Source organism: Ursus maritimus, unplaced genomic scaffold (genome assembly GCF_017311325.1).
Source record: "Ursus maritimus isolate PB19 unplaced genomic scaffold, ASM1731132v1 scaffold_30, whole genome shotgun sequence".
NCBI lineage: Eukaryota > Metazoa > Chordata > Mammalia > Carnivora > Ursidae > Ursus > Ursus maritimus.
Genome location: NW_024425564.1, coordinates 16,825,552 through 16,839,913, shown reverse-complemented (window position 1 = coordinate 16,839,913; position 14,362 = coordinate 16,825,552). Strand labels below are relative to the sequence as shown.

At 40.1% G+C, this 14,362-nt stretch overlaps 1 protein-coding gene across 2 annotated transcripts in view; it reads left to right on the top strand.

Moving 5' to 3' along the window:
- Positions 1-14,362, top strand: part of LYRM4 (LYR motif containing 4) — a 158,395-nt gene that overhangs the window by 26,386 nt on the left and 117,647 nt on the right. For both annotated transcript variants that reach the window (XM_040645021.1, XM_040645020.1), the window contains exon 3: positions 13,710-13,830. In XM_040645021.1, coding sequence (XP_040500955.1) covers positions 13,710-13,830 — 121 coding nt within the window. The remainder of the gene's footprint in view (positions 1-13,709; positions 13,831-14,362) is intronic.

The window sequence follows — 14,362 nt, the reverse complement described above, 5'->3', positions numbered from 1 at the left end:
GTCAGTAAATCTAGGGCTGTGATTAATGTTTTCATTTGCATAAATTTACATATAGCGTTCAGAACCCCTTAACTCCAAATAAGCAAAGTAAAGTTAGTTAATGGCCTCCCTCACCCTAGATTCAATCCAGTGTGCAGGGATTGAGAGAACTGAGACCCAGCTTGTCCCTTGCTGTCCTTTCCAAAGCCAGGATACTCAGGGGAAGCTCACCAGGATTTTGACTGTACTTTGCAGCCATGATTGCAGGACCTGACACCTTTATTATTTGTCTCCTGGTTTCTGGTTTTCCTTCGGATGAGTATGGGTACTATATACCTGGAATATCTTTATGTAGATTTTTCTTTCCTTCTGAATAGCCCAGCAAATATTGTGCTGTTTCATATGTTGTAAGAAGGGGGAGGGAAAATCATTCTGCATTTTTGGGGGTTTTTTGGTACGTGAATTATCCTTAATAATACATTGAGCACGAGCTAGGTGACTTATTTGTTCCCTCTTGTCTTTCCTTCTTTGCTCATTTGTTGTTGATGGTGTCTGATGGCAGGAAGAAAATAAAACAAGGCATTTCATTTGGCTCTTTTTTAGCAGCACTGATAGGAAATTTTAATGAAGATATTTGAGTTTAATGACCAAGAGGAATTTCCATCATTCCTGCTTTACACCACCCCCGCCAAGATGGAAAATCCAGAAGTAATTAATTGGATATTCTAAGTGTGGATAGTTATTCTCCATAAATTTTAAATCATCTAAAGGTCATGTCTTACACTGGCTAGTTCACACTATAATTTAAAATAAAATATTTAAAATTGTATTCTGTAGCCTGACTTTTATCCCTTATTACATAATGAAAACTTGAACTTGCTTTTGTGGTATAGGTCAAGCTCATTTCTGGTAAATGCAAGGGGAAACAGAGCCAGAAAGCCCTATCCCTGCACAGAGAGCCAGTGTGCCACAGTGATAACTTGTAAAAGAGGTATGGCCGGTTCCATAAGAGGAGGATTTGTGGATGTGAGGACAATTAATACTTGAGTATTATCTTGTGTTTCCCCTAACAAGAGTAGCTGCAGGACTCCACAAATGAAGGACCTGTTCATCTTACAGGCCAGGAATATGGGAAGAACGGACAGCGGGTCTAAGCCTTAGCCGCCAGCTCTGCACTGTCTAAACAGCTGTGTCTAAAACCAAATAAAAGAGAAGCCAGGACCTCCCCACTACTTGATCTGTATGCCTTACTGCAGAAAGCCGGACCACAGTTCTATGGGTGGCCTTTACTTTGATAAATTGGTTTACATTTTGAAAAATCTCGTTTGCAACAAAATGTCAGCGGCTGTGAGGAAGGATCCAAGTGATAATTACAAGTTCAATTTTGATGAATTATAGGTTAAAGATATTAAATGTTTTTAAGCACCAAAAACGAAACCCAGACAGAATGCTTGTAAACTTTGCCTCTGGGGCCTGAGGTTCAGAATATCTGCTACAGGATGGTGGCGCCTTTCCTTCTTTCTGTTGTTTTATTAGTTTTTGTTTTGTTTTGTTTTTTTAAGAGACTTACTTTAAACAGTTCTCCATAGAAACCTACTGAAAATCTGTTGTTATAGGAAATTGTTTTTAAAGTCAGAGTGTTTTTGAAATATATTTTTTTCTCATTTGTACATAATTTTCACATTTATTATTTTAATAGATATAGTCCATTAATTTACCGTAATTTCTTTGACTGTTTATTATTGGACATTTAGATTAGGACTTAAATCCCACTAAGGGCATGCTGAGTGGGGTGATAGCCTAAGTTCTCCGAGCTGGGGTTCTCAGAAGTTCATGCCACAGGGGAAGAAATTCCTAGCACCACCTGCTTTGAGCCCTGGGACGTTTTTCTCTTTTCTCTGTCTCTCACTCTCTGTCTTGCCCTTCTGTTACTCTCATCTGTCAAACCTACAAGTATAGATTTCCTCAAACATCTGTCTTTTCCATAACTAGACCTGGGCAACCAACCACAGCCGGAGAAAAAGAAGAATCACTGTGTTTGACAAGTTGGTACCACCATTCTGGCTGTTTCCAGCCTCAGCTGGCCCCTTCTCATTGTTCTGCAAGTTCTGGAGTCTACACATGGTCTCATTTTCTGAAATGATCTCTTCTCAAACTTCCAATACTCCTTACTCTTTTTTTCCTCGTAATTTTGTTTTCTGAAGCATATCCCAGAAACCATAACGTAAAAGAAAAAAACTCAGTTGGCTTAGCTAATTCCACTGGTTTATTTTTCATTTTTAATTTGTTTGACATATTTTAAAAAGACCTTGTTCTTATTTTCTTATGGGATACTGTTTTGCCTTTTCTAAAATGTTAAGAAAGGGGCACCTGGGTGGCTCAGTCAGTTCAGTGTCTAACTCTTGATTTTGGCTCAAGTTACCATCTCAGGGTCGTGAGATTGAGCCCCGTGTTGGGCTCTGTGCTCAGCGCAGAGTTTGCTTGAGATTCTCTGTCTCCCTCTGCCCCTCCCTTTGCACGTGCGTGCACACACGCACTCTCTCTCTTTCAAATAAATAAAATCTTTTTTAAAATGTTAGGAAATATTGTTAATTTATTAAACTCTGCTTTTATTTTATTACTAATTAGGCTATGTAAGCCATTAATTTTCATCTTAAGTATGGCTTTGACCTCATTCCGAAGAATTTATGCATAATCTTTTTCATTATTTTAAAAATATTCTGTTAGTACATGATGAAGTTTTTCTAGGCTTATTATTTATGAGTGTATTTCCAAGAATTTAGGGGTTTTTTCCTCTATACATTTACTGCGTTGTAGTTGATAAGTATATGCTGATGTTGTTGTTGCTAAAGTTGTTGGGGCACCTGGGTGGCTCAGCCTGTTAAGCATCTGCCTTCAACTCAGGTCATGATCTCGGAGTCTCCGGATTGAGCGGCTCACTGGGCTCCCTGCTCAGCAGGGAGTCTGCTTCTCCCTCTCCCTCTGCTCCTACCCCACTCATGCTCTCTCTCTCTCTCTCTCAAATAAATAAATAAAATCTTTTAAAAAACATTTGTAGGGGCACCTGGGTGGCTCAGTTGGTTAAGCATCTGCCTTCAGCTCAGGTCATGATCCCAGGTGTCCTGGGATCCAGCCCCACATCGGGCTCCCTGCTCAGCAGGGGTCTGCTTCTCTCTCTCCCTCTGCCTCTCCACCTCTCTCGTGCTCACCCTTTTGCTCACTCTCTCTCAAATAAATAAAATCTTTTTTAAAAAAAATTGTAAAGTGACTAATAACATCCTAACTGCTTACTTCATTGGAGCCTTTTTCAGCCTTTGTCTTATCCTTTGTAGGACTTGTGACAATCTTATTTACTCTCTATGTATAAAGTATGCCTTCTTGTCTCCTGTCTCTGCTGCCTCTACTCTGACCCCCTCTGCCTACTCTTAAATATTTACTGTGTCTCCAGAGCTGTCTTCTCTTCCCATCCTACTGCTTTCCTCTGAGCAATCACATCTAACCCCCTGGTTGTGCCTCACTCATCTTCATCAGTGACTTTCCAGTTTATTGTCAGCCTGGACGTTCTCACCAGAGATCCAAGACCCAATCTCTTCTCCCGCAAATTGAGCCTTCTCTATTGCTGACTCTTCTTTATTTTGAAGTATATTACTGATTTTATGATGTCACTAGGAACTTAAAAATTATGAGGAAATTATGGTTATTGTAATAATTTAGAAAGCATAAACTCCAGTAACCGAAAGTAATTATTATTAACATGCTGTTGTATTTCCTTCTGGTTTTTCTGTGCCTATATATTCCACAATTGAGGTCATTCTGAGTATATAGTTATATCCTTCATTTTAAAAAACTTACCCTTAGAGGCTAAAGTTAGAATCATATTCAACACCTTCCACTAAAATAAATTCCAGAAAGAGTGAAACAAAAAACTAATCCATAAAGATTCTCAAGAATACATGGGTGAATGTTTTCTTGTGATCTCACAGTAGAGAAGTCTTTTGTACATATGATAATTTACCCAGAAGCCATACCATAAAAATTGATACACTTGACTCCATGAAAACTAAACATCTCTACATGACGAAAACACACAGACACCATAAAGCCAAATGACAAACTGGGAGAGCATTTCAACTCCTCACAACAGATCTTACAAATGAATCAGAAAGACAAATCATTTGATTCAAAAAAGATAAAGAATATAAACAGAAATATAAATGGCTATAAACTTGTGAAAAGGTGGTCAGCTTCATTCCCCCAAAATGGGCAGAGGATCTTAATAGACATTTTTCCAAAGAGGACATACTGGTGGCCAACAGACACAGGAAAAGATGTCCAACATCACTACTCATCAGGGAAATATAAATCAAAAACCACAATGAGATATCACCTCACACCTGTCAGAATGACTATTCTCAAAAAGAAAAGAAATAACAAGTGTTGGTGAAGATGTGGAGAAAAGGGGAACCATCATCATGCAGTGTTAGTGGGAATGTAAATTGGTGTAGCCACTGTGGAAAACAATATGGAGTTTCCTCAAAAAATTAAAAATAGAAATACCATATGATCCAGCAATTTTACTTCTTGGAATATATCTGAAGAAAATGAAAATACTAATTCAGAAAGATATATGCACCCACCTGTGTTCATTGCAGCATTATAATAGCCAAGATATGGAAACAACCTAAGTGTCCATCAATGGATGAATGAATGGACAAAGATGTGGGGGGGGGTGTATGTAAAGTGTATGTATGTGTGTATATAAAGTATATGTATATATGTGTATATATATATGTATATATCTAAAATATATATACATACACATACAATGGAATGCTACTCAGCCATAAAAAAGAATAAAATCTTACCTTTTTTGACAACATGGACAAACCTTGAGGTTATTATGCTAAGGGAAATAAGTCAGACAGAGAAAGACAAATACCAAATGATTTTGCTTACATGTGGAATCTGAAAAACCAAATGACCGAACAAAGCATGACTAAAATCATAGATACAGTGAACAGAATGGTGGTTGCCAAAGGGGAAAGGGCTGGGCAAAACGGGTGAAGAGGGTCAAGAGACACAAACTTCCGGTTGTAAGTCAGTCATGGGGAAGTAATGTACAGCATGCTGACTAGTCAGTAATGTAGAGCATACTTGAAAGTTGCCAAGAGAGTAAGTCCTTAAAGTTCATTTTTTATGGTGACAGATGTTAACTAGACTTATTGTGGTGATCATTTCACTGTGTATACAGGTATCAAATTATCTTGTACACATGAAAGCAATATAATTTATATGTTATACCTCAACAAAAGCATTTTTCAAATAAAATGAGATACTGTTTTCACCTGTTATATTGGCAAAGATCAGAAATTTGGATAACACGTTGTTTTGGCAAAGGTGTTAGTTAACAGTCACCCTTATACATTTCTGGTGGAACCTCTACACAGAATTTGGACAATATTTTATTAAAGCTATAAATACACATGCCCTTTGCCCTACAAGTTCTGTTTCTCCGAATTGGTCTCGCAGACACACATACGTGATGCTACAAGGATATTGATTAATTACAGCATTGTTGGTAGTAGCAGGATTATATATAACTAAATATGCATTAATAAAAGCCTGGCCAGATGAATCCTAATTCATCCATACAGTGGAATATGACCCAGCCATTTATGCGTCAGCTTCATTTGTATTGATATGAAATGCTTACTGGTACATTTTAATTGAAGAATTATAAGTACACAGTATGCTTAGGATGCTGCCACTTGTGGGGAAAAAAAATGCAGGAGTTTTAACAAGAATCTATTCTCTGAGAGGCTAATAAGAAACTTCTGTGGTTGCATCTAGAGAGAAGAACTGGGAGGGAGACTGATCTTTCTCCTTACATTTTTTAATACCTTTGACTTTTGCACCTGGGACTTTAAGTTTTTTGAAACATTGATTTTAAAAGCATAATTTCATAAATTATGTAGCCACTTCTCCATTGTTGAACATTTAGGGTTGTTTTTACTTTTAACGCTTACAAATAGTTCTGTAATGAACATCTTTCAATATACATCATCATGCATATTTCAGATTATTTCTGTAGGATTACTTAAAGTAGAATTACTGGATAAACGATTATCAACTTTATTGCACATCACTGTGCTACAGAAAGTAGAGTTCACACTCCTACAGCAGGATGTAAAGACCCTTTGGGTTTTGTTTTTTTTTTAAATTGTGCTGATTTGATGGCAGAAAATCGTACCTTATTTAAATTTGCATTCCTCTGATTATGACTGAAGCTGAACGTTCATGTATCTCTGTCCATTTATCTCTCTAAATTTAGTCCCTCTTTGTGCTCTCTTGTGAATTATTGTTTCTGGACTCTTACTCATTTATTTACTGTGGGCCTAATGTCTTTTCCACTCGATTTATATGTGCTATTTATATGCTAAGGATATTAATCTTTTGTCATATTTGTTTCTAACTGGGTTAGGTCTTTAAGGACGAGTAGGAGTTAGCCAAGAAGTCAGGCTGGGGGAAGACACTCCTCATATGGAGGACCAGCAGGCCTAAAGAGTGAGGCCTGAGGACACTACAGGTCTTCCCATATGGCCAGAGTTGGTGGTCATGCTGGAAGGGGTGCTTCATGGAGTGGGAGAGATGAGCCGGAATGTACCATCTGTGCATTTGACCCTTATCCTGAAGATAATGGAAAACCGTTAGGGGATTTTTTTTTTTAAGGTTTTTATTTGTTTATTTCAGAGAGAGAGAGAGAGATTGAGAGAACACAAGCTGGGAAGACAGGCAGCGGCAGAGGGAGAAGCAGACTCCCCGCTGAGCAGGGAGCCTGATGTGGGGCTCAATCCCAGGACCCTGAGATCAGGACCTGAGCTGAAGGCAGACACTTAACTGACTGAGCCACCCAGGCGCCCTCCATTAGGGGATTTTAACAGAGATTTTATGTGGTAGGTTTTATTTACAGCTGCCCCAAGACTAAGAAGCCTTGGTCTCCGAAGTCGGTTTTCTGACAGTAACTTCACCTCCTCACTCCACAACTCTTCTTATTGTTCACTGTCTGCCTTTTTAAAACGATCTCGAGTATCTCACTCACTCTTGCTGCTTATATCAATAGCTCTTTCCCTCGTAATGCCCTCAGCTACTTGTCTTTTCATAAAACATTCTTGGTGCTTGAACTATTTGTAGGAACACTTGAAGCAGCTTGAGAGACCAGATGATCTTTTTAAGCTTTGTGATGCGAGAGACAATTTTTTAAAGGCCTTTTCAAATGATTAACAACTTGGCTTACACCAAGTACTTATCAAAATTTGGATGGAGTTTATTGACCTCTGGAGGAGGCATAGCTTAGAGTTGAAAATCACAGACTGTAGTCAGCTGGGTTCAGGACCCAACTCTGCCACTTACTAGGCATGTAATCTCAGCCTCACTGTTCTGAATCTCTCTGAGCCGCAGTTTGTGAGGATTAAATGAGATCACGTATATCCAGTCCTTAGCACAGTGTCCTGAGTATGGTCCTTGTGCCATCTATCATAGATATTATTTTCTTCCCCCTTTGGGCCCTCAAGACAGCAAATGACTGTGGAGAGCAGCCTTTTTCTTTGCAGTTTTGAGAATAGAAGTCTGAGAATATACTTATCTATATTCCATTCTCTTATTACCTACTTCAGGGTTTTTCTTTATCCTTTCTTAAAGTATTTTTTCTCTGACCTTGGACGTCAGGGCTTTATAAGTAAATATCTGGACATTGTCCTGTGGTTGTTAAATCTCAGTGAGTCTTCTCAATGTTTTGTAATCACTCCTGAGACATTTTCTTCCATTACGACTTTAATTACCTACCCAGTTCAGTTTGTTCACACTTATTATTCAGAGGTTATATACTTTTGCCCTGTTCTGAAGCTTAATTTTTTTCTTACGTATTTCTCATCAACTTACATAATTTTTCTGTTTCAGATTTGATTTTCCAGTTTGTCCTCCATCCTGGTTTCTATAATACAGCACTAATTTCTGCTTCAGCCATGTACATAATCATTCTCTAGCATTGCAGTCTTTGATGGTGTCTTTTGGCTTTTCTTAGAAGTGGACAAATATAACTCCTATACTATTTATTTTTTCAATTTTCTTTAAAAGTCACCCTAGTGAGAGGGGCATCTGGGTGGCTCAGTTAGTTAAGTGTCTGCCTTCAGTTCAGGTCATGATCTCAGGGTCCTGGGATCAAGCCCCACATCAGGCTCCCTGCTCAGTGGGGAGTCTGCTTCTCCCTCTCCCTCTGCACCCCACCCCCACTTGTGCCCTCTCTCTCTCTCTCTCAAATAAATAAAAACCTTTTTTAAAAAGTCACCCTAGTGAGAAATAATTTACCTACAATAAAACGCATCTATTTTAAGTGTACAATTTCAATGTTTTGACAAATGTAGAGGTCATGAAAACACCACCCCAATCAAACTAAGAACTGTTCCATTGCCCCCCAAAACTCTCCTTTAAATGACTTCTACCTCCTCTTTCATCTCTGTGTAGATTTCCTGTCTAGTCCCTGAGTCCAAAACCTTGTTGCTCTCCACTGTAGCCCTAGCATCGTACTTACGTAATAGGCATTCAGTACATATTTCTTCAGTGAATTCTCAGTGCACGCTTTGTAACCACTACCTCTCAGAGGTGATTTCGATCTTTGTGCTGCAAACCCTTTTCCTTCTATTTCCTTTTCAGTTTCATATTCTTAGTTGTGTTTTCCTTATTGATTATTGGCCTTTTTCCTAAAGATCTTTTTAATATTGCCTCTAGTATTTTGAGAAATTTATTTATTCCTTAACTATTTATTGAGTACAGTCTCTGAGCCAGTCACTTTATATCCAGTGGTAAACAAGAAAGATAAAAGTCCCTGTTGTGTGGGGCTTATATTCTAGTGGGTACTTAAATTCATAAGAAGGAAGCTTTCTGATCTGTCCCTCACCCTGTTATCCACCCAGAGTACTAATGACCTTCAAATGGTCCTTGACCTTTCTCTCTCTTGTTGTTAGTATCCATTTTATTGTATATCATCTATGCCATAATTCCAAGGCTATTGCATTAGTGTGAGAGGTAAGAGCCTGAACCAAGATTAGGGCTGAAGGTTTGGAGAAGTGGAAGGTGATTCAGAAGAGATGTAAAAGGTTGAAACAATGAAATATTGTTCTTGATTGAATATAAGGAGTTAAGGGAAAGGAGGGAATTTAGGATGAATCCCCAAATGTCTGACTTAGGTAGTTAGCTGTATGAAAAGGAAAATCTGGCCACTGGGGCCAGGGAAGAAAGAGGATGGTAACCAGTTTGAAAGTGTACAGTACAAGAAGCTGTAAGAGGTATAGGGGTGTCTTATGTTGGCAAGTCCAAAAGACAATCGGGTTACATGGATTTGGGACTCAGAAAGCAGGCATGGACTAGAGAAAGACTTTGTAGCTGAATGCACTGAGTGCCATTTGGATATTAAGCCTTGATGAGTCTTGAGACTTAACATCAAGAAGTCAGCAGACAACAATGTCATGGAGGCATACAATGTGATTTCGTTAGGTAGCTTGGCCTCAAAGATGTGTAAGGGTTAACCGATGACCCGTAAGCAGTAGTAGGATCCCAGAACACACTGCACTCTCCTCTCAATCCCATAGAATCTGGAGGCGTGGCAAAATTAAGCAGCTTTCTCTTCATGGTTATAAAGGAAGCACTGTCTTCAGAGGCAAGACACATTTGAGTTAAGGCAAGTAGAGGGAGCACATGTCCTACCAAGCAATTGAAAGAGTTTGTCCCAGAGAGGCTAAAAGAAGGGTCAGGTGGTTTTGTTATTGAGATACTTGGGGTTGGGGAAAGAAAGAAAAAGCACGGACGTTTTTACAGGATGAATAAGCAGAGAAACCAGACTGTGGGGTGGGGTGGTGATGAAGGATGACACAAATGAGGGGTATTATATCAGCTTGTCTCCCAAATGCACCTTTTGAATGCTACAACCAGTGTGAGCCTCCAAATGCTGTGCTTATTAGGGCCTGCATTGGAAGGGAAGAAAGTAAAGCAAGACCTCGGGCACTACAGAGCTTTCATTACTGTCTGCTGTTGATTTTGCCGCTGGGAAATTATAATACGTGGAAGAATCTCATAAAGGAGTTTGATCCGTCAGTGGTGAAAGAATAGTCAGTAGAGCCTGTGTACACTCGGAGGTCTCATGGCAGACCAAAGGGCAAAGGCCAGGGTAGAGAAGAAAAGCCAAATGGAAATCTGCACAAAGAAGCATGAAGAAACTGGGCAAAGCTTCAGGAGGGTAGAAGGAGCGGTGACTGTATGAGCAGCATAGCCTTGCTGTTTCTGTGCATGTGGTCTGCTTTCTCGAGTTGGTGGCTCTTGCTATTGTGTTGCCTTTGATTTGTTAATTTTTCATGCCTTATTTCAGACAGCATCTGACTCATTCTAGGATCATCCTGAGGCAAGGCATTTTGTGCGGCAGCTGCACATTTTCATGGCAGCCTCTGCACATTTTTCTTTGAAATGTTCTTACTCAGTGATAGGGTCAAGAGGCCAATAGCCAGAATGTGTTCAAGGATAAATGGTTTCCCTTGTAGTGGCAGAAAAAATGCAAAGGATAAAAGCCAGGCGGGAGCAGAACAGAAACAATTGGTGGTTAGCCCTCTCCTACGAAATTTGAAGGTTCGGGCAGATTTGTGATTACCTTCACAAAGTTATGATCATTTGAAATAATCCATACAACTGGGGCATCTGGGTGGCTCTGTCAGTTAAGCATCCAGCTCTTGACTTCAGCTCAGGTCGTGATCTCAAGGTGGTGAGATCGAGCCCTGCGACAGGCTCCACACTGGGCTTGGAGCCTGCTTAAGATCCTCTCCCTCTGCCCCTCCCCCCCTTAAAATTTAAAAATCTATTTAATAAAAAAGAAATAATTCATACAACTGAAAAATTGTTCTTGCAGTAGTAATTACTTCTATGGTTCTGAGCCACTGCAGTGACCTCTCCTGGGGCAAAGGAAAAAAACGTGTGTTTTAGACACTGTAGGAGGAGGAGGAACAAGAAAAAGAAGAAATAGCCATCATCACATCATTCACGTTAGAGGTGCCTTCATATTTGGAACGACAACTTCTGATTGCTTTAGACACATTTAATTCAAACATCTGGAACTTTGTTCCATTAGGTGTGGACTTTGGAGATCTGGGGAGACAACAAGAATACACAGCTGACTATGTAAAAGACTGGACCTTCAGTTCAGTTGATAGAAATCGTTGAGTGCCATAAGTTATTTTCTGATTTCCTTAAACTTTAGAAAAACTTCAGACTTCATGTTCCAAGCCATACTTCTTTTTTTGCTAGCTATTCTGGGCTAGTCACTGGCTTCTAGAAAAAGGAATTCAGTAACGACTTCTATTGACCATTTCATTTTTCCAGAAAGCCCATGCAGTGTCCTGAGTGAAGAACTAAAACAATGGATGACTCCCTGGGGGAAATTCCTGTTCTAAAACCAGGTCTACATGTGGAACAGAATACTAGAATTAAATTACAGTGTCCCCTCTGCTCCCATCAGCACCAACAAAGAAACTGTCTTGAATATGTGGGTGTGAAGAAGGACAGTGATACTGTGTTATGTTATACTATGCAAGAAACTACCCCAGAAATTGCTTTTAGCTTTCCTGGCTACTGTCTAAAATCTTGTTAGATTAGCAGCTCTACAGGAAGAGGATATCTGATAGAGCCTACTAGTAAAACTCCTTTCCAAGCCTTCATAATGAAGGAGCCGCTGTCGTTACATAGTGTCTGCTAGTTTAGGGATTCCGTTTCCGGTCGTGGTTACGCCAAGATTGATCCTGAGCACCCAGGAGCACCTCTGCAAGTACTCCCATTGGTTCACCAAGAGAGGGTTCAGATGAACGTCTCTCCAGTGGCTTACGTCCTCAAAGTGTCTGCCTTTCTTCATCACAATTCTTAACGGCACAAGATTTCATTTTACTTTTGCTTTTATTTTTTTTTAAGATTTTTATTTATTTATTCGACAGAGATAGAGACAGCCAGCGAGAGAGGGAACACAAACAGAGGGAGTGGGAAAGGAAGAAGCAGGCTCATAGCTGAGGAGCCTGATGTGGGGCTCGATCCCATAACGCCGGGATCATGCCCTGAGCCGAAGGCAGATGCCTAACCGCTGTGCCACCCAGGCACCCCTACTTTTGCTTTTAAACACAAAGGGACACGCCATTTGGATTTTTAATTTAAAATTTCTTTTTACTGTAAGAAACTTGACCTAAAACAAAAGTAGTCTTCTCTAAAACAAGTTTTCCCAGTAAATTATATCCATTTCCCCAAACATACTCCCAACTCCCAAAGAAATTATATTCCCCTTCTTTCATCTCTTTGCCTCTTCGTGCAGATGTTTTTAACAGTTTCACATGGATTCTTTAGCCGGTGTTTAAAGTTAAAAGCAGGGCCATCTGAGATCATAAGAAGACTGGAGAAAATGGTGTCTGCTGTGACTGACTTGGACTCCTCCTCCTTCGTCTCTTGTCTTCAGTCTTGCATACATGGGGAGGGCATGGAGTAAGGCCATGACTGTCTGCATAGGGGGTACATCAGGTTAAGGACCCTTGATTGTCCAGACAATCTGCCCTCTGTCCACACACCGTGTGTGACCCTGAGGATGCGGGATGAAGGTGAGGCTGTGATGTGAGGAAAGAGGAGTCCTAATGCATTAAGGTATTAAGAAGAGTTTTCATTGATTGGGTTATATGATAAAGCTGAATCCTCCAGCGGCCCTGAGAGGTAGGTGGTATTATGCCCATTTGACAGATGAGGAAACATGGGCTTATGTTAAGAATCTTGCCAAAGTTCACAGAAACAGTGGGACCTTGGAGCAAAGCCAAGCTTGTCTGATTTGAAAGCTATGCTCTTGAGCTGCTGTCCTGTGCTGCATGCAGTGTATATTGGTGGGGAGAGGGTGTTTGTATGTGCGTATGTATGCAATTTAAAGATGGAGGAAAGCAGGGGGGCCTGGGTGGCTCTGTCGGTTAAGCATCCGATTCTTGGTTTCGGCCCAGGGCATGATCTCATGGGTTGTAGGACGAGCCCCGAGTCGAGCTCCCCAATCAGTGGGGGGTCTGCTTGAAGATTCTCTCCTCCTGCCCCTCCCCCTACTCGTACACGTGTGGGCCCTCTCTCTCTCTCTCTTGCATATAAATTAAAAAAAAAAAAAAAAAGATGGAGGAAGGCATTTTGGTGTAATCTCCACTCTCGACTGTGATAGGATTCTCACCTGTTATATTCCAAAAGAGGAATGAACTGTTAAAAGATGGGACAAGACTGGAGAGCTGACCCGAGTCGGGCATAGATCACTGTCTTGGTGCATGAATATGCGGTGCATCATTTCACCTCTTTTAATTCTTGCTTCGTCTCAGTACATTAAAGGTTCAATTATCCGCGTTAATGGAGAGAACTCAGACGTGAATAACTGAAGAACCGGGAATCTAAGGAGCAGTTCAGTAGCAGTTTGCCATTTATATGTGAATTGTTTGTGCTAGATTTATTTCCCTAATCTGTTTGCTTAGTCATCCCAGAATAGTAATAGATGGGCCTGTCCCAAGAGCAAAGATCTAAGTGGATTATCCACAGGGGAATACAGACAGTTAATTCGTAAGGAAAGGCTTTTGATTTCATTTAAAAGCACAGCTTCAGACTGCTGACACTTTTTCTTTTTTTCTCCTGAATTCATTTAGAACTTACGCTGTCAGGAGGATAAGAGATGCCTTCAGAGAAAATAAGAATGTAAAGGATCCTGTAGAAATTCAAGCCCTAGTGAATAAAGCCAAAAGACACCTTGAAATAATTCGTCGACAGGTAAGATGGTTCGATGATGTACTGTCTTTCATTAAGAGCTGTAAACTTTGACATATCCCGCTTAATTGGCCATCACTGCTTTTGGTGTTTATGGTTTATACCACAGGGTCATGAAACTGTTCCTTTTACTCATATAAACACAAAGATGACCTATTACATTACTGAACTCAAGGAGAACGTAAAGGAAAATACCAGCTTTCCACAATCTCGGGGAATGCCTCCTTCTGGGATGCTGCATTCTCATCGTTCACTAAAGGCTGAGAAACTTTTTTAAAACTATTGTCCCTCTGTAAGATATATTTACATATTTATGCATTGACATATGTCAAAGAACATAAATATAGTCTACTCTTCCTAGTATTTTAAAATCATAATTCAAGGTGATGTTGCCCCTTCCTTGGAGACACGATCATTGGTGGGGAACGTGAATTTTGTTGCCACGTGGAAGGTGTATCTGCAGGTGCAAATGGTGTAAACACAGCTGCATAGCTCCTGACCCCATAACGGACCCTGGAAGGTGTTTTTGTCTTTA